The sequence below is a fragment of the Urtica dioica genome, chromosome 6, assembly GCF_054948205.1.
Source record: "Urtica dioica subsp. dioica isolate 48M chromosome 6, U.dioica_male_clone48M_v1_H2, whole genome shotgun sequence".
Taxonomy (NCBI): domain Eukaryota; kingdom Viridiplantae; phylum Streptophyta; class Magnoliopsida; order Rosales; family Urticaceae; genus Urtica; species Urtica dioica.
This window is the reverse complement of record NC_142761.1, coordinates 38,729,867-38,750,428: the sequence shown is the minus strand read 5'-3', so window position 1 is coordinate 38,750,428 and position 20,562 is coordinate 38,729,867. Positions and strand designations below refer to the sequence as shown.

General features: G+C 39.0%; 1 protein-coding gene and 1 long non-coding RNA gene across 2 annotated transcripts; one reads left to right on the top strand and one right to left on the bottom strand.

The window, feature by feature from the left end:
• Positions 1-10,543: 10,543 nt before the first annotated feature.
• Positions 10,544-12,615, top strand: SLD5 (DNA replication protein-like protein). Its single transcript, XM_089617386.1, has 6 exons — positions 10,544-10,846; positions 11,073-11,195; positions 11,311-11,384; positions 11,470-11,579; positions 11,980-12,082; positions 12,205-12,615. The coding sequence occupies exons 1-6, from the start codon at positions 10,667-10,669 to the stop codon at positions 12,317-12,319; spliced, it is 705 nt and encodes a 234-aa protein (XP_089473512.1). The 5' UTR covers positions 10,544-10,666; the 3' UTR covers positions 12,320-12,615.
• A 5,432-nt stretch (positions 12,616-18,047) lies between these two features.
• On the bottom strand, positions 18,048-20,562 carry LOC149393994 (uncharacterized). Its single transcript, XR_016299682.1, has 3 exons — positions 20,165-20,562; positions 18,959-19,091; positions 18,048-18,284 (listed from the first exon to the last, which is right to left on the bottom strand). It is a non-coding gene; the product is annotated as an uncharacterized LOC149393994 (long non-coding RNA).

Below are 20,562 nucleotides of genomic sequence, written 5' to 3'. Positions count from 1 at the left end.
TCGGGGATGCCAGCCATCACGATGATATCTCCGGTGGCAGCGGGGTTCACCAGCGGAACCATCTTAGGTCCACCCATCGGAAGGATCCGCGGCTCTGCATCACCACGGCGACCTGCAAAAAAACCCAAGCTAGAGAAGAGCGACCTCAACATGGCCAAGAAGCTTTGCCGGCGAAGGCCAACTGGCAATGGAAAAGTGGGAGAGAGGCCGGGCACCGGAGAGTAGATACAAGAGAGGGAAAATTTATTTGAGCTATAAAAATAAAACCCATTGCGGGTACAACTCCTCCCGGGTCGGAGGCACACCGTTGGTAAGACCAGCGGCGGCGACCAGACACCTAGAAGGGGTTAGAAGAAAAGCTTGAAACCCTAGGACTGTATGGGAGAAAATGCGTTTCTAGAGAGAGAAAAATGCAAATAGCTAAACAACTTTCTAAAGTCGGAATTCTGTGAATAACTTTATCTACTCTTAAAACAACTATGTAAGCGCCCAAAATTGTTTTATTGTTGAAGTCGCAATTATATAACACTTTTTTTTTGGAAAAATAGTAGCAATAATACTCAATGTTTGGTCAAAATACTATTTATATACTCAAAGTTTTTTTTTTCTTTGACAAAAATACCACATGTTACGTTATAGTGAGTCCGATACTACTCGGACCGTTAAGTTCAAACAAAATTTTAACGGCAAAGTATTTACGTATAATTAAATTTGAAACTTTGAGTATTTTACCCAAGAAAAAAAATGAGTATATAAATAGTGTTTTGTCTAAACATTGAGTATTTTTACTACCATTTCCCTTTTTTACAACTTAACATTGTCTACAATACATTATTTTATTTTTAAAAAAGTTAATAAAATTACAATATACAATACAATTTAAGGTAGAGTGAGACTCACTTTAACCAACTTTTGGTTCTACCATCATTAAAATGTTTTTTATCCGGGTTTTAAATACCGCAGACACATGCGGTTTCCGCATGAGATTTCGCGTACTGTTGGTTCGAATCCAGCTCGTGACCAAGCTTTCCTCACCAATCCATATTGTGATTCAAGCCTTTTTTTTCCTTTCGAACAAGGATATCATCTATAAATATTATTATATTAAATAGAATCCACTCTTTCTAAAAAGTTACCCTACCCTCAAAGGGAACGTAAGCAGCAAAGCACGAAACTCGCTTTCTTTTCGATTTTGGGATCAGCCGACTGGTAGCTATCGCATGTAGTCGTAGGCGGAGAACAAAAAGTGATAAACATTTAGCCCTGATATGCTCCTCGTTTGCGATTGCAATCTCTGGCTGGAGAAAGATAGAAACTTCGTCGTGATGGGACAGATGACTTTGTTTGGTAGGATCACAGGCCGGGATAATAGAATTCTCTTTTTTTTTCGAGAAAGGTGCTTTCTTTTGGTCAACGCTCGCCTCGTAATAGAGACGAATGGTACACCAGTTCTCCAAGCAGCTCCGTTACGTTACAGCGGTTCGACATTTGGCAGTACCCGTCAATAACAGGAGCGAAAGACCTATCGGTGATACAAAAGCCTACTTCGCGATGAAAGACTAAATTCCCGAATGGGAAACAGTGTGAGAACCAGAACCAATACACTTTAGGTGGGGCTCCTTGTGGAATGATGAAACCGTGGTCATTCCCGTATCATCGAATTAATAGCTTTGGGTATTTTTATCTTGGTCTTCACTTTCACCGTCTTTCGAAATCGCGGATTCCTCTATACTTTTTTCGTTTTGCAGACGAGTCACAAAAAACCTACGGATCCGTCGGCGTCGGAGCAAGCGGTTAAGGCCAAGGGCGTAAGTGAGCGGTACCCATGTGGTCTAGCTCTTTGGCTGTGTTGTTCTGGGCTAGTATACGATCAGGACTTCGATCCCGCGCGTCACAGCCGTCAGCCTAAAAGAAAATCCTTGCTGCTTCTTCGCTTCACTTTGCTTCCTATACGCAGAGGCTCGTTATTCGAGCCCCGGTTGGTTCTCTTTGAGAAATCCTTTGAAACTCGGAATTTCTTGCAGACTTTTTTCAAGCAAAGGCATGAAGTTACTAATGAAATCGAAATACTCTTAATAGGCTTGGCAGGATTGGACAAAGAGAAGAAGGGCTACTAGTCTTCTTTCGACCAGAAAAGGCAGTTGCCAGACTGTTGAGTGAAAGCTCTTTGTCTTGTTATATTCCTCGCGTCTATTAAATCAATCCGTCCTAGAACCGATATGTTCTTAGAAAGAATTATAATTATATGCTTAGCAAGAATCAAGAGTCTTTTATAAACAACGATGCTGATGAACAACAGATAATATTATCTGTGCTCGGATATGACATATATATCAGCATGAGCTCTACTATGAACGGCCTCTATATTAACTTGTTGATTGAATATTATATTTCACTGAATATAAGTGGTTTTGTTTTCTTATGATGCTATATAAACGGCGTCTTCAATAGCATGCTCTTATTTCATCTTTTATTGACCTATTCCTACTAAGGATTGTTAATTGGTTCATTGAATGCCTATCAGAATATAATCTGGTATGTCAGTTCTTGGCTTTCCACAACAATTGAAGAAAAGAATGATTGATTCATTGAAACACAAGCCCTACAGACCGGTGGTTAATGATGGGTCTATCTATTAATAAGAGTCTATAATGAGAGTCTGATAAGAAGTGGATCATTCTCTTTTCTCAATTCTTACTCTATCTATAATGTTGAAAGCCTATCATAGTGGCATATCAATGCTCTATATCAATCTAGCAATCTTGTACAACTCAATATGAAAGAACTGGTGTTCATGCAACTTATATTGTATAAGGTGAGTTGTCTATTTCTTTACATGATTGTTCATGGGGGAATATGCTTACCAAGCTTTCCTGGGGCAAAACTAAAGTGGAAAAACTAGACATCTAGGAGTCTGTTCGGCATCCTTCATATACCTCCCCACCAAACATGCTGCAAATTTTAGCGAATACCACATATATCATATATATTAATATATTTATTTATATAATACTTTGAGGTAAACCTTAGACACTTACCACGGAAGGTAAGTGATAAACCAATAAAATTGAAATCTCGGTATGGTAACATTAAATGGTATTTTAATCCTTGCTTTTTTATCTAAGGTGCTATAATAAATGATGTGGATGAAGAAAAAATTAAAAACATTATTTTTAATGATGCCTAAAAAAATGTCATCTTTTACATTGTAGTTGCTCTTAATAAACTTACAATCAATAATTCTATTAAATTAGTGATCCCCTCACAAGTACTTTTTTTTCGAATCCCAAACACGCTTACCACCGTCTTAATATCGACTCAAAAGAGATGATCATCATGAAAAAAAGCCAAGTGAACCCAAAATGGTACCCCCTTAGATGAAATATTCGACAAGCTAATATCAAACAAGTTAACAAGGGATACCAAATTATTTTGTGATGTCAAATTTTGGTAACTATCTGTTGTTTAGGAAAATGGCTCGAGATCAACTATTAGAAAAAGGATATAACATACAGATACAACTTTAGACTTTTTTGATCCAATGAACAAAAGAGACATAGGTTGGGAAAGATCAACAGTTAGCGCTAATGCTAACATCAAGTATAGGTAAAAGATCAATTTGTGCACAAAAGGCACAATATGAATAGAGCAAAATTCACGCTAGCTCTATCAAATATCCTTTTATGGATGATGGAGAGATCCAACCAACGCAGTCCATTGACTAGGATGAAGACAAGTCTTCAGAGTGTTAAGATACAAGTCTAACAATGTTTTCTTAACGTCAAGGTGGACGACGGCTAACCAGCCTTCAAACTAAAACATAATACAACACCAACAATAAATAATGAATGGAAAAGGAAATACTGAAAACTAAAGACATGTAAAAACTCGAAAACCCAAAGACAGATCCAAACCAACCCGCAACCAAAACAGACAGGTTCAGAGTGGACCTCCCGTCGTCAAAGACTAACATCGCGAAAAATCCACCCACAGCTAGTACCTCGAGACGAGCGGGGGAGCAAAACTTCTGGCACCGAAGACCGAGACGACGAAGCACCCCCCATAGTCGAAAGTCCGAGGAGAGCACCGGAGGGTTGGTAGCAGAGTTGCCAGGCGGAGACCCAAGCATTGAAGAACAGCGGTGTTGTGGAGAGGCTGCCGGATGTCGCAGATATGGATCTAAAAAATGCTTAGATTTGGAGGAAAAAGCTTCAAGGAAGAAAAAAGCAAAAAAATAAAGAAAAGTTACACGGACTAGCCAACCTCAAACGTTGAGATTGCGTATTAGCCGACGTTTAAAATTGTTTTGAGAAATAGCCAAATTCGCTAATGTGGCATTTCAGTCATTTTTTGAAGGTCGAAAATAAACCTCTTGAGATTGCTGCGTTTTATTTTTAGAAATATACAAAAGGAAGTCAACAGCCAATATTTATTTAATTTGATTTGCTTTTATTTTGAATTCCTTATTTATCTCTATAATAACAGCTCTTTCTTTCTTTCTTTCTCTCTCTCTCTCTCGATAGATTTTCCATTAAAAAAACAAGGAAACCAGCGCTTTCAAAGCTCCGTCATCGAAGGAGATAGACCTGCCAGATTTCTCCGTCCTCCGCCTCTACTCATCTCGTCAACATCGTTCCACTGACGACCGCACTCTCTGTGGTCCTCATGCGGCTACAGCGGTCACTCTTACTCCCATTCCCGTAAGCGTTGCCTCCCTCTGCCCTCGTCGTTGCTCGTCCCCACCGTCGCTCGTCGTCACCGGGAAAGAAGTGAGACTCATTTTCTCTTTTCTATTTTCCCTTTACTTTTTTCACCTTGATTCCCCCCGAACTCCGAGCGATCCTCCGCAAAAGCCTCCTAATCTCCGCCGTCGAAAGATTCCCAAACTGGTGATCCATATCTCCACCGTGAATAAAATCATCTTCGCTGCTGATTCTGGTGTTCGGCGACTGTTTCGTTGCCTCTATTCTGTCGAAATCCAGAAATCTGGTCTTTTGAGTCGCCGAAGATCCTTTAGAGGTCACCATTGTGAGCTTCGACAGCGCCGAATTCTTCCGGCTGCTAGTTGAACCGGTTTGGGCGGCGAAGGAGGCGAGGAGAATCGAGTTTTGAACCGAAGCCACGGAGGACGTCCAGCGCCGGTTATGAATGGCTTTCGTCGTCATTCGTCGTACATTCGGCGACCGAGCTTTGTGCGACTAAATCGACATTTTTTATGTTTATTTTTGGTTTATTCGTATTAATTTATGTTTAATTCATGTTAATTTTGTGTCAATACAATGTTAATTCAATGTTAATTCTTGTTAATTAGTGTTAATCCAGTGTTAATTCTGTTTAATTATGTGTTAATTCTTGTTAATTAAGTGTTAATTCGTTGTTAAATTTCAATGTTAATCCTTGTTAATTCGGAGGCGCGAAAGCAAAGGAGATTTTGTGTTTTCGGTCGGTGAATCAATGGATCAAGTAAAAAACGACAAGTCTGCACGTTCTATGAAAGTGAAAGAGTCTCTATGTCTCTGGTCAGAGAACCGGCGGCTCGAGACAGATGTCGCGTTGAAGATCAGTGGTGAAGATTGATGGTGAAGATCTCTTAATATTTTTAGATAATTTTTTAATCTATTAATATAAGAGTTATTTATTGTGATATTTTTTATTTATTAATTTTACTTTATTATTTAATTTATATTTGGTAACCCTTAATTTTAAATGAGGGGTATTTTTGTCTGATCAAGTGAGTTAATGTAGTTTTTTTTTAAATAACCAGGGCCTCTGAAAAAACCTCCCCGCCCCCGTCACTAGGACAAAAATCGTCATCTGGTGCGACGGATGTCGCACCAAATATGTCAAAAGTCGCACCTAATAGTTTATTAGGTGCGATAAAGTCGCACCTAAAAGCCTGTCGCTAAAGGCATTAGGTGCGACATGTCGCACCTAATAGTCACATCTTTAGGTGCGAAATTTTCGGGTGCGACAATGTCGCACCTAACAAAATAAGAAATTAGAAAATTAAATCAAAATTCATTTAAGCGGCAGCGGCTGGACGGGGCGGGGCAGCGGGGCGGGACGGGGGCTGGCGGGGCTAGACGTGGGACGGGGCAGCGGGGCTGGACGGCGACGTGCAGCGGGGCAGCGGTGCGCGGGAGGGGGCAGCGGGGCGGGGCAGTGGGAGGCACGGCGGCGGGGAGGGACGGCGACGGAGGTAGGGATGGACGGCGGCGGCTGACTGGCAGAGAGAGACAGTAAGAGACGATGAGAGAGAGAGAGACGTACCGGGGAGGGACGGAGGCGGGAGGGATGGCGGCGGAAGGACGGCAGCGGGGAACAGGGAGAGAGACAGATCGAGTGAGAGAGAGAAAGAGTGAGCGAGAATGAGTGAAAAAGAAGGAAGTTCGGGTTTAAAAATCCTAATTCATATTGGGTGCGACATTGTCGCACCTAATATTCATATTGGGTGCGACAATGTCGCACCTAATATTCAAATCCTAGGTCTAAAAAAATTCGGAGGGATTTCGCTGACAACTTTAATTTTAAAACCCATTGGGTGCGACATTTGTCGCACCTAAAGGTATTCGGACCCAATATTCATATTGGGTGCGACAATGTCGCACCTAATATTCAAATCCTAGGTCTAAAAAAATTCGGAGGGATTCTGCTGACAACTTTAATTTTAAAACTCATTGGGTGCGACATTTGTCGCACCTAAATGTATTAGGTGCGACATTTGTCGCAACTAAAGGTATTCGGTGCGACAATTTCATATTAGGTGCAACATTGTCGCACCGAATAACACTAAACATTAGCGAAATTTTTAGTCATCCGGATGAGTATCCAGTGCGACATGTCGCACCTAATATGGACTTAGGTGCGACTATTAGGTGCGACATGCCGTAACTAATAACCTTCCGCACCCAATATGTCAATTTGTAGTAGTGCGATATCGGTGTGACAGAGAGGGAAAATAGGCCCCTTACATCTCATTCAAGTATGGCATCAGCCGCAATGATCTCCCGCACAAGAGGCGGGAGTTCCCTTACATTACAAAATCCTTAGAATCCAAATCTATTAGCCTATCGACATAACTCATTAGCCACGCCATTAACCTGCCTAAACACCATCTAAAAAAACTCCCAGAAAAACATGAAATAAGATCTCCGATTTTTTCGAAAATCGGCAAAGCTTCCAATCTGGGCAATGAAAATTGTTCTCAACGGTCTCTATTACTTTTGTTGTCTCCTTCAAAAATGACTCTCTCCACGTTACAGAATTTAGCCAGGAGCACCACTACGAGGATGACGATGAGCTCCACTTCCCTTGCATTATGAGTTTCCACCTTCGAGCACCATTGCCATAGAACCCCGCCTTCCTCATTTCTCGCTACAATCCCAACAGCAGCCTTGCCATGGTTAAAGGCCGCGTTGAAGTTGATCTTCATGATCCCAGATTTCGGCGGCCGCCATCTTAATCTAGAGATTGGGATCAACGAAGGGTCATCATCTCGATTCTCGATCGGTCTCCCACAGAAATCTTCCACTCTCTTTCTGATGAAGGACGCCTCTTCACTGTCAGTTTAATTTGCCGTGGAAAATGATCGAATTTCTCTGAGTCCATATAGATTCCAGGATTGCCCAAGCTCTTATCAGGAATTCATCAAGTCTCTGACCCCTAACATTCACTTCCTCGTTCAGGTCTAGCAACGACTTAAGCAATTCATTGCCGTCTTCTTCTTCTCCACAATCCCAACTTCTCCCACAACCCTCGCTCAACCATAGTCTCCGCGCAGCAGGACATCTGAAGAAAAGGTGAGCGAGCGTTTCATCTTCCAAATTGCAAACTTTGTAGATAGGGTCATTTCCAAGAAAGAATTCACCAAATGCTTCCCCAGATTAAAGCACCCTGAGCCGATTCTCCAAAGAAACAACTTACTCTCCACAGATCATCGCACGGATTCCTCAGAGAATTACACAGAGTAGCCAGCGTCGACTTCACCGTGAAATTCCTACGTTCAATGGCATCTCAGAACAAATCATCCTCTCTTGGCTGATCTCGAACTTTGAGAGACAAAATTATGTCCACCAAACCTTCACCACAGATATCGGCAACCTTCACCAGCTCCCATTTTCTTTGGCCCTCTACAAACAGGTTGTCCACCGTAATATCCTCCCCCGCGAGAGTTGTTCTTTCAATAAGCTTCTCCTTGAAAGCCTACTTATCAGCAAAAACCATCACCGAATTTCTCCTACCGACCAAGTAAGAGGCGTTGTTTTTCACGAAGTTATGGGTAGTGTGGATGTCACTCACATGCATTAATCCAACACAAAAGGAAGAGATTGTGCGATCTATGGTAGATTATCAAGGCCCCTTTCTTGTAGGAGATCACAATTTGTTCACTAGATTTTTTTATGGGTATTAAGCGACAAAAATACTTAATATTTACTCAAAATGGTATTTCTATATTCATTTTTATTGCGCCGGTAGTAATATCCAATGTTATATTTTAGTTGCGCCGTAAGTACTTTCTCCATTAACTTGAATGGAAACACACGTAACAGTCTCATATTTAATGAAAAATTAATACTTTTTTAAAAATTAGTTAAACATCAAATGTGTCATTTTATAATAAAAATAAAAAATAAAAACGTTTTCCTCATTAAGATACAAAGTTATTAATTTTAAAAAACTAAATAAACATCCCTGTTTGGTTGTTAACTCAATTTTTTTTTTTGTTTTTTTTTTTCTTCAGTTTTTTGTAATTATTGTGGAAAATATTTTTGTAATTGCTTTCATAAATCTGTTTGGTATAACTCTTTCTCTCAGTCTTAAATAAATTTTGTTTGTCATGTCCTTGGAAATTTTAATGTTTACTGGAGTCACATGGCCAAATGTTCGTTTGTATCTTTAGGGGGGGTGGTTCCTTGAGCTTGAAAATGTTGACCAAGAGTTGACTCGGATGATAAGAGCATAATTTGCTGTGGACCCAAAGACGGATTATGACCGGGCTGACCCGACAAGTCGCGACAACTCAGCTAAAATTTTTATATGCTTGTTTGAGTTTTGGGTGCGACAAGTCGCACCTGAAAGACTCATTTGGTGCGAATTTTGGGTGCGAAAAGTCGCACCCGAATGTCTTCCGCACCGGAAAATAGTATTTGTAGTAGTGCTTTTTCATTCTTAACATAAAGAGAAGGGTTGCCGAAGACGGTTGCGGGCTCGTCTGCCTCATATCCGCCATGGAATCAAAGAAACGGTGGTTTTGAACGAAGCATAAGCGAATGGAGCTTTAGGGCACCAATGGTGATAAGAGTTGGAAGGAAAATCAAATTTCGGCCACACCTCTGTCCCAATGTCCACGCCGTCCAGTCCGCTGCGGCGGCGAAAGGTCCGCTGGAAAAGATCCAGAGGCGGCGCTGACGCTTCGAGAAGAAGATGAACAAAAAAAAATGAGGAAAGAAGTGATATCGGGAGAGAGAGAAAGGGAGGAGTGGATTAGAAAATACACAAAACTACTTCAATAATTTTTAAGTTACATCACCTAGAAAGCGTACCAAACATTTTTTATATTTTGTTTTTTATTTTTATCATTTGAAAAGTCAATAAGTGTTTTTAAGACACAAACATGCCTTAATTAGTACATTATTTCATAATGCAAAAAAATCTAACAAAAAAAAACTATCTTGACTTAATAAAAATATATTTAATGTTTTATTATTGTAAAAAAATATTCATAACTTTTTATATTATAAAATAGTGGAGTAAACGGCGAATTTGTCATTTTTAAACAGAGTAAAGCGAGGGACTGGGTTTTCTTTGTAGGGAAATCTCGAAAAAATTATGATATTTGATGTTTAATTATTGTGAATTTTTTTTTATTAATAATTATTTTTATATTATAAAAGTACTCTTTAGTAGTTTTAAGAAAAATAATTATTCAATGCTTTGTATAATAAATCTATATAATTAATTTTAATTAATTTGAAGAAAAATATAATAAATTTTGGGTAAAATTAGATATAAATATTTTAAAGATTTGTTTTATAAATATTTTGTACTATAAAATGATATAATTAATGTTGAACTAATTTTAGGAAACAAATATTAATTTTTTTAAATATAGTTATTATTTTGTTGATTAGGTTTATTTTTGTTGCGTTGGTTATTTTTTAGTTTATCAATTAATCTTTTTTTTGTGGTTTATGACATTGGGGTTATGACATTGGCGACGATGAAGGTTCTAGGGTTAGGTTTGGGGTTTTATTTAAATAAATGGTTCATTTAATTATTTAAGCAATATTATTAATTTTCCTTTCAAATAATAATCACATGAGAGTCATGTGCTCATTTTAACGGAATATTTTTGACAGAAGGGACAATACTTTAACAGAACGAGAGTTCAGGTGATTTTTTTTTACTTTTTCGAGTTTAGGGGGCAGTTCATTATCGACCCTTGAATTCAGGGGGTATTCTTGTAATTTATCCTATTATTTTATGATACACCGTAAAGCAATTTGTGAGTTTTGCTTCATCGCCCTCTCAAATCAATACCCTTTACTAATCGCCCCTCACATCTCGCTTTCTCTTGGCGCCAAATCTCTCTGTGTTTTCATTTTTCCCTCCACCGATATCACAGAGAGAGAGAGAGAGAGAGAGAGAGAGTTGTTGGCGTTCGACAATGGCGTCTGGTTCAGGAGACGGTTCGACTATGCCGGAATCGGAAGACTACGAGACGCCGATCTCCATCTCCGACGTCGACCACCTCAAGATCGTCTGGCGCCGCGAAAAAGCGGGTCCCGAGCTCTTCCAATTCGAGACCGCCCTCATCGCCAGAGTTAGAGAACAGATTCTACTCATGGTATGTATATATACCATCGTTCGTTTCCAGCTAAAAACCTAGGGCTCTCTCATCTTAGGTCTAATTCAAGTTCAACACCAAATTCGTCCATTTCATATTTGAATTACATGCCTTTTTATCAAAATGTATGTTTTCTGGGCGATTGATTGGGTAATTTGAGACCATTAAGTGACCATTAGCTAGAATTCTATTATTCAATTTTTTTAATTTTTTTTTTTGGTCACAGGAAGAGACTGTAGAAGACTTTGTTGAGAGCGGAGTTGACCCGCTTACTGTGTCTCTCTACCAAATGGATTTGGATAGGACTCAATTCTTATTGAGATCCTATTTACGAATTCGCATTCAGAAGGTATTAAAATGCGCAATTCCTATTGAAAATCTTGAACTGAAAAGAAATTTGGGATTGGTTCAATCAAACATGATTAGAAGAAATAAATAAAAAAATCTATGTTTCTGGCCTGCAGATTGAGAAATACATGTTCCACACCACCGAGCTCCTTGATCGTCTTTCAAAAGAAGAAAAATTGTTCGCCGAAAGGTAAAAGAGCTTTACGTTGATGTTTATTAAGCAATCTGTTTTTGTATTTTTTTGGGAAGGTGATTTTTGTGTGGGTCTTTCTTAGGTGTTATGGTCATTTGAAAACGCATCTTGAAGATAGCATTCTCTCAAGATTGCCAGAGAATTACCAGTCTGAGTTGAAGCAATCCATTATCAGTGAAGAGTCTGACATGAGTAAGTATTCATTTTCCCTTCAACTTGTTTATTATTCAAGTCCATTCCATAAGTATTTGGATTTTTGTGTAGTGTGGTTCTTCAACGATTTGAGACTGTACTTGTCGTAAATCACCATCAAAATAGTCTTTAATCTCATCCAAATTCACATCACTAGGAAAAAAATCAAATCGGAAGGCATAGTTTCATTCTAGGATTAAAAGTTTAGAAATGTTTTCGATGAAAACTGAGGGCATATTGGTGTCGTTTTCGATGAAAATCTAGAAATGTTTGTGTCATATCTTTTTTAATGTTACCCTTGTCAAATTAATATTACGTTGATTGTAAATGTATCCATAGAACCATATGACTCTCCTTGTACATGGCTTGAAATTATGGTTATCGTGATGTCAATTTTCAGTCCCGAGACCGCAACTGGACACATTTGTCGTGTGTAAGACCAAGTATTATCTTGGACATATTCAGCTCGAAGACAGTGACGAAGGAAAAAATCCCGATGACAGGTGTCGCCTATTCGTACCCTTCGTTCTCATGCCCATGTCTCTATAACCGGCACTTGTAAAGCACATTTGGTTCTTTTTCGCTTAAATATTGAAAAGAAGCATGTTTCTTTTTTTTTTTACAGAACAAACCAGAGACCGTTGGAGGAACCATTCGAAATGGAGCCAAATGTTCTGTATTTTGTTCGCTACAAGCCGATAAAGAAGCTTGTTGAGGAGGGTAAGATTGATTTATACTGAGCAGAATTTGGTGAAAGTGGGAGCTTTTGTTTCACAGCAGAGAAAACTATATAACCTCCATGTGGTTGAAGATAGTTATTTATCCAATTGTTTCGAGTAAATTAGCGTTATATTTTAGTACGCTTATTTAATTTTTCTGTAATGAAAATGAGCAAAAATTTATTTAACTGTAAAAAACAACTGAAAACTTGCCAGACTTGGGTCATGGGATTTCCGCATTTAATCTTCATTATGCTTTCATGAGTGAAGCATTAAAAAAAAAAAATCTGAATAACAAAGGCTTGCTGAAGCAATGTCTCACCGTAAATGCTGAGCTTTCGTATCTTATTTCCCAAGTCTAGCCGTTAGGTTTTACCTTGTTAAATATCTCAGGCGCAAATGAAAGATTGGATTACAAGGATGGAGCGAGCAACCATGGGTGATGCCATAAATTATTTAGGATGAGATTTCTAAATAAATAAATAAAAAATTAAGAAGTCTCATTTTAAGAGCTGATCACTTTGGCCTACAGATTTCCTCAATTCCTTACGCAGTATCTATGCATGACAGTCTGTAACTCTCAAATGGTAACGGAATGAAGAAATTGTCTTTCACTTCATAATAGTTTTTATAATCAAATAACCAAATATGATTGCTACGTGAACAATACGTTACATTGATATTTTGTAAAGTATTTTGAGCTGGTGAAAAGGCAATTCGTAATGCAAATCAATGTTTGAGATTATGCACAAACTGAACGGTTTTTGCGCATGGTTTCTTGCGAACCGCGCATAATCGGTAGATTAATCAAGAATTCCGCTCAGAAAATTAAAAAATCAAGTGATTTTTGCTTCGACAATTAAACCTCTACTTCCCATAGATTTCTTAGAATTTCTGGTCGTTGGACTCCGAATTTGATATTTAAGCATGATCTTGATTTTTTTGAATTGATTCATTGCATAATCTTTCATTTTTATGGTTATTTTTTTAATACCTTTTATTATATCCTAATTTATTAGAATATTTTTTTATTTGTATTAAGGTTTTTCATTTTAGCTTTGATTCCGTGTTTTTATAGCTGGCTGTGAGTTTAGTTTTGTATTGGAACCTTCAATTTGTTACATCCCTAATTTTGTTGTCCCAGGTTGAAAAAACTAACGAATCTATCAATTTTTTATTTTTTATTTTTTTAAATTCTATGTTGAACGATATGTCGAGTATTGTACTCATATGATATCAAGGATAGTCCCACATCGACTGGGTATTACGATCATGTGTTCTTTATAAGGGTTGTGGGTTACTCATCTAATTACTAAACTTGGTTTTAGATGGAACCCCACACCTTTAAGATTGTATCAGAGCGGGGTCCATTCTCGGTTGTGGGCTACCTGATCGGGCCTATACTTCACGCTTCCAGTGCCTGTGCCAATGTGTGTCTGTGCCTGTGTGCGTGAGGGGGTGTATCAAGGATAGTCTCACATCGACTGGGTATTACGATATTGGGCTCTTTATAAGGCTTGTGGGTTACTCCTCTAATTACCAAGCTTGGTTTTAGATGGAACCCCACACCTTTAAGATGGTATCAGAGCGGGGCTCATTCTCGGTTGTGGGTTACCCCCTCACGCGCACAGGCACAGGCACTGGAAGCGTGAAGTATAGGCCCGATCAGGTAGCCCACAACCGAGAATGGGCCCTGCTCTGATACCATCTTAAAGGTGTGGGGTTCCATCTAAAACCAAGCTTGGTAATTAGAGGAGTAACCCATAACCCTTATAAAGAACCCAGGATCGTAATACCCAGTCGATGTGGGACTATCCTTGATATATGGTAACGGTGGCAAAGGTATTCAATACTTTAGCATCATACATATGATTTATCAAGACTTGGAATTGAGGTATAAATTATTATTTAGTAATTATGTATATCCTGGAACCGCGTTAATTGTATTAACATTAAACTGTTGGTTAGCATTTTTGAAATGCTGACAGAGACTTTGTATAGATAAATGCAATATCAGAAAGAGGGAGATTATGTGCAGGTAATATTTTTGGAATATAGAAATTTGATCGATCGTATATTAATCATTATTAATTGTACCCTAATGTAGCATAGGCCATGTGAATCCTATTCCGGTTCGCGTTCTCATCCGCTTGTGAAAGGATTTTGAGTGTGATCGCACTTGTCCACCAAAAAAAAAAAAAAAACAACAACAACATCTGCCTTAGAAGAATTTGGAAAAAAAAAATTGTCTTTTATATCTACAACATGAATTAAAGCACAATGGAATTGACAGGGAAGCACAAAGAGTATACCGTGCACATAGCTCCTTTAAAATATTATCAAAGGGCTTTTGATAGGTCAAACAGCCAAAATGAGCGCGATGATGAACTATGTTATTAGATTTAGATTGATCCGCTTCACTCATATGGCAAAAACTAAAACTTGGATCCTAAAGTAGCTTAGGAGGCGGAACGTTTAGGAATCGTTATCAATCAAGTCATATGTTTTATTTGTGATGGTTATCATGATCATGTTAGGTAGTGGTGATGATGGACGTGAAAATAGCAGTGGTTGTTGGATGTGACTTGCAATGTGGAGTCACATATGGCTCATAATACATACCACAATCGGATGAAGACTACAACCGTCCGCGTCCTACGCTTTTTTAGCATGGGATATGGAGGCGGCCAACAACGATGTATGACTCATTCTGTCACGACCCGCGAGAGCTCCCGTTGACTCACGAGCCGCGACGGCGATCAACGTCATGTATCATAATCAACATATCAATATGTTATATCAAACAGATACAACAATAAATAAACATAATAACCATAAACACTTATATAAACATAATTAAAGTACATAACATATAAGTATCGAAAGTGGTTATATGAAAAACCATGAGAAATTTTTCGTTTTTCTCAATTCAGACTTTGAGTCTCACAATGACCCTTTATATATACATATAAGCTCATTGGTTTGCGTATATTACAGGAGATAGTTTCAGGAGCGTAGAGTACAGAAGGGGTTCAACAAAATATATATATTATTATAGAAGAGGTTGATCCCGGGTGAGTTTCCATTAGCCTAAAGGTCAAGAGATACACGTCCGATCTTCATCTTCAACTTCTTTATTTACATCGCCGCCTTTCCCTTCTCTACATTACCAAAGGTCATAAAACTATAAGTCGATTGACTCAGTAAGTGGGAGTCTAACTTAGAAAGTAAAACGGCTAATGCCATGTGATACCATGTGACATGCAAACAAGCACATAATGATGCATGATGCAAATCTAACTAGTTCTAGAGCATGACTAATGCGCGTACACTCTAAGTCATCCGCAAGGCTACACACATCCCCCGCTATAACCTTCAAAACGATAAGAGACCAGCCTTAGACTTTGAGCGGCAGTCGTCTGGCGGCCTAAGAGTTTTATCGTTTGTCTGGGATCCACTAGTGGTACCGTCTTCATGGTGACATCGGCGCGGCCGAGCTTTTCCAGCAATGAGCTCTCGATTCGCGATTACCATCTCACTGCGGCACGGGGCACTCGGTGGGCCTCCTCTTGAGTCTCCAGTCAGCAATGGGTTCGCGTTTCGCGAAGTAGTCCCAAGGCACACGGGGCACTCGGTGAGCCTCCTTCAGGGTCTCCTGCCGACAATGAGCACGCGTTTTGAGAAACAACCTCATTGGGTACGTGGCACTCAATGGGCCTCCGTTTGAGTACTCAGCGTCGTCTAGACCAATATGCTCCTTAATACAAGTCAATGATTTGTAGGTACCACCGACAACAGTTCATTATGGTTCGGGTACTCTGCAGCACTTAGAGTACACACCTATGCTACTTACAGGAGAGCGACTCAGGATAAACCCTGAAAGAAATTTCATTCCCCTTTTTATGCCCGTTAGTGTTTTAAGTTGAAGACTCGGGACGTGACTCCCAGTACTTCTACCCTCGATTCAAATCCGAGAGTAGACACAACTCTCCTATCTCCCCCGTTCTAACGGATCAAGTGCAGAACTTAAGGGATAATTATATCATGTAGCATAGGTTGGGTTTCACAAGTCTATGCTTGAACTTATCGGGCGAACCCAAGCTAAGTTTTCAAGAAAAGCGACCGAAGCCTCAATCTTTGAGATTATTAGTTTTTAAGGCTTTTCCTACTCTTGTTTACTAACACGTATGCACGTAAACAGAGTTATTCTCTTGGTAAGTAGTTGACTTAGGTCTTCGCACTTACCCAGAATAGTTCGTCGAAAAACTTGTTGACTTGAGGAGTTTCTTCGCTTACACGCTTCTCGAGACTCTTATCACGTCCTGAAGCGTTGACATAACTAAAATCCCAAGTTGAAACTTCGTTAGTTATTCGATTCGAAAATGTTGAAGAGTTTAAGGTTCGTTGTCGGGATTCGTTGCGAGTCGGTTCGGGGGTTCGAGAATTTAATTACTTATTTCCCGGTCTTTCGGAAATTAAACTTATTTAAGGCTCGTACGTGTTCGTACCGAAGAAATAGTATGAAATAAAATTCAATCATTATTTTCAACGAGTCTTAAATAAATCAAATAAATAATCCGAAATCATACATACCGAGAATTCCAAATTAATAAAGCAAAATTAAATTCTTGAACATCTTTTAATTAGATAATTAAGAATTATTTAAAATAAATCCAAATCGTTAGATCTACGATCTAACTCGAGAGTATTAAATGCTAGAAAGCAATTGACGAACTCACGAGTTAGATCGGGATCTACTCTTTTCCTAAATTCTCTAACTTTCGGCTTCGATGCGTTCGATTCCGCCGGTTCTTTCTCGTCCGACTCGATCTGTAAATAAGCTGTAAGGTTTAAAAAACGAGCATCGAATCAATTAATAATACCAATTTCAGAATCGAATCTTTAAATTCCAGTTCTCGGTCTCATTCCGAGATCTGAGAATTTTCCGACCTAAACGACAAACCATAACTCTTAATCAAACCAAGAAGTCTCAAACCGAAATCGAACAACCACATATCGAAAATACTTCCTCAAACACATATTTACCAATTTCAAATCCAAATGACACGTAATAAAATTCTCAGATCCGGTTAAGATATTCACAATTCGACCGAACTCCTATCAAAGAGTGATTATACTCAAGACCGGTCAGGACCAATCCGACCACTAAATCAAATTAAATAAGGTAACTAGCCAGCCAAACAGATTAGAACCCAGCAGCAAAACAAATCAAAACAGATTTCATATCTAACCTAGACAATTAAATAGGCTCGGCCAAAACAACCACAAAAGAACAAATCTCACATAAACCCGAATCATCATCGAATGAAAACGAACTCAACATTTCTGACTCACTCACCACAACAACAGCAACAACAACAACAACAACAACAACAACAACAACAACAACAACACAACAAACTCCATTTCAGAATTTCCAAAGAACCCTCAAATTTTTCTCACGACCAATATCAAGTCACACGGCCAAAACAAGAATTCACCACCAAAATTATCCCAATCCGAAATTCATTATATCCACAACACAACTGAGCATAAAAATCACTCTAATACACTGCAAAATCTCCAAACAATTCTCGGAATCAACAAACCCAAAGTCAGAATCCAAAAACCCTAATTTCTCACATTTTCGGCCAAATTCAAGAAAAATTCAAAGAAATCAATTCCAATTCACAAATCCGAGCAACAATAATCACAAACCGAGCTCAATCAACCTTAACAACTCATCAATTTTTGTCACGCCCCGGGAAAGGTGGGGTGTGATTAGAATATAATTAAGCAGTAATAAACTTTACAAAACCAACCCACGGTGCATACTCAGTTGATTACTTTACAAGTCCAAAGATAAAAGAAAGAAAACGAAAAATAAAACCAACCTTCGACACTTGATAGACTATCCAGCGAAAACCTTCCAACTCTCGACCACACTTAACTCCGAGGTCTTCCTAACCCTTCTCCTTCTCACATCCTGATTATAAGAAAAATTTGAGGGAAATAGGGGTGAGCCTGAGGCTCAGTAGGTACTATAGTAATGGTTTGATTTTTAAAAAAAGATTTTCGAAAATAATACTTACTTTATAATAATAATATTCTTGTCCCGCGTAAATCACCATACACGTACAAGTATAATAATAGTCTTATACGTGTAAATCACCATACACGCACAAGTATAACTTGCAGGAATGTAAATTGCATGAATGTAAATGACAGAAATGTAAATGACGGAATGCTGATGCTAGAAATGTAAATGCAAGAAATGCAATTGAATTTAAATGTGCATCTACGCCCATTTAAACGTCTACTATTTCCTGAGCCCCTGTCAACATAACCCGTGACAGTCCTCTGATCAGAATGGTGCACTCTCCACACCCTTATATATATACGATTGCACTCTCCGCTTCATATATATACGTTTCCGGCTCTATCAGGATATACAAAACATTTTATTTCGCAAATACGGGATATATGTATAATATCGAAATATTCTCAACTTCATGATCAGATATCCTGAGATGAAGTTCCGCCACATTTTCTAAGAACGGTTTAGGTTTCGTGGCACGTTCACAATCATTTTCATTTCGAAAATAATATATACTTGAGGCCAAACCATAAAATCAGGAGAGAAGGGTTATAATAACCTACCTCGAGAGTAAGCGTCTATGTCGCTCTTCAACGAGACGTTCGCTCGTCCTGTGAACCTGAATGTTCACTAAAACCGAGACTCCAGACGTTCACTTACTCCGTGAACCCTCTAAACGACTTTCAGTCTTGAGTCCTATCACAGTAAATCAAATCGATCCTGAATCAGAATCCTATGAGTAATCCACAATACTCAAACTCAAACGTACGATTTAAATGAATCGTAGAACCCAAAGACATATCCTCGGAACAAAACTTCAAACGATTCGAACACGTATAAACTTGAACGAAAAACCACAATCAATCTCAAAACCGAGAAATAATTCTAATAAGCAAGCTCGTTCTCCTTTGAACGAATCTAATCTCATTTCTATAACGAAATCTGAGAATAACTCTAGTAAAACATGTATCGTTTCTTCCTTTCCGAATTCCAAAGAACGTAATCAAACTTTATTATTACTAAGCTCGAGTAACCGAGAAATCCAACCTTAACTCACAATCGAGTCTTAACTCTTAAAACCCTTAAACGAGCTTAATAATAATAACGAGATAATCCATTTTTTTTTCTCTTTACAACTTACATCGAAACCGACTTTAAAACAACTTAAACGTGCTAACGTACTAGCTCGGAACAATTCTTACAAAAACCTTAAACTTTATAATTACAAGGTAATAATAATTAGATGACTCGTTAAATTTTTAAAACGGGCGTTCCGCGAGTCTCCGAGCCTAAACCGAAACGCCGTCATTCACCCTGTCTCGGTCTCGTCTCGTCGACACTCGCGCGATAGCTCCGTCGTCTCCCGGTCACACTCTCGCCGTCCCGAACTCGCTGTTTTGGGCTCTACGTAGCCCACCTATATCAGAGTCTAGACCCTCGACACATAAACTCACAACAAAACGGCAAGACACGTTAATATGATACGACTCGAATCATCACTTACACATAACCAAAATTTTAAACCCAAAGTTACACGGCCAACAACCTCACGGCCAAAATATAACATCCATGGCCAAGGCCAAAAATCCAACAAATAAATTCAAATGACAACTTCAATCCGTGAATTCGAGTTCTAAACATGACAATCAAGCTTAAACAATCAATCAGAGAAAATCAATTTTACCCAAACAACCCGAAATCCAAAAAGCCCCAAAATCCACTTCAAGCCCTAGAATTCACGAAATCAATCCTGGGTTTTGATTTCTTACCCAATTCTTTCGTGGATTTGGACTCTCCGGGGTGTGTTCTCTCTCTCCCGGTGGTTCTTTCTCGGGCGGCGGCCACGGCGAGCTCGCGGCGTTCTTCTCTCGGCCTCAGCGGGCGAGCGCTGTCTCGGCTGGAACTGGTGGCCGAGCGCGAGGTGCTGAAGAAGAAGAAAGAAGAAGAAGATGAGGAAGAGGTTGGAGTGGTGAGGATCGGCCGGAGTTCTTCGTTGTGGTTGCGTGGTTTTGTTTTTTTTTTCTCTTTCTCTGCTTTCCTTTGCAGATCGAGCGGCAACGAGGAGAAGAAGAAGAAGAAGTGAATCGAAGAAGAAGAAAAAGGAAAAGAGAAGAAGAGTGTAGAAGAATTCTTTAAATTTTTGCAAATAATACCCTCGTAACTCCAC

Bases quoted from the DNA above. Each gene is read 5' to 3' on its own strand.
- SLD5 (XM_089617386.1), top strand. From the start codon at position 10,667: ATGGCGTCTGGTTCAGGAGACGGTTCGACTATGCCGGAATCGGAAGAC. The intron at 11,385-11,469 runs GTAAAAGAGCTT...GGTCTTTCTTAG, and splicing joins GAAAAATTGTTCGCCGAAAG to GTGTTATGGTCATTTGAAAA. The intron at 12,083-12,204 runs GTGTCGCCTATT...TTTTTTTTACAG, and splicing joins GGAAAAAATCCCGATGACAG to AACAAACCAGAGACCGTTGG.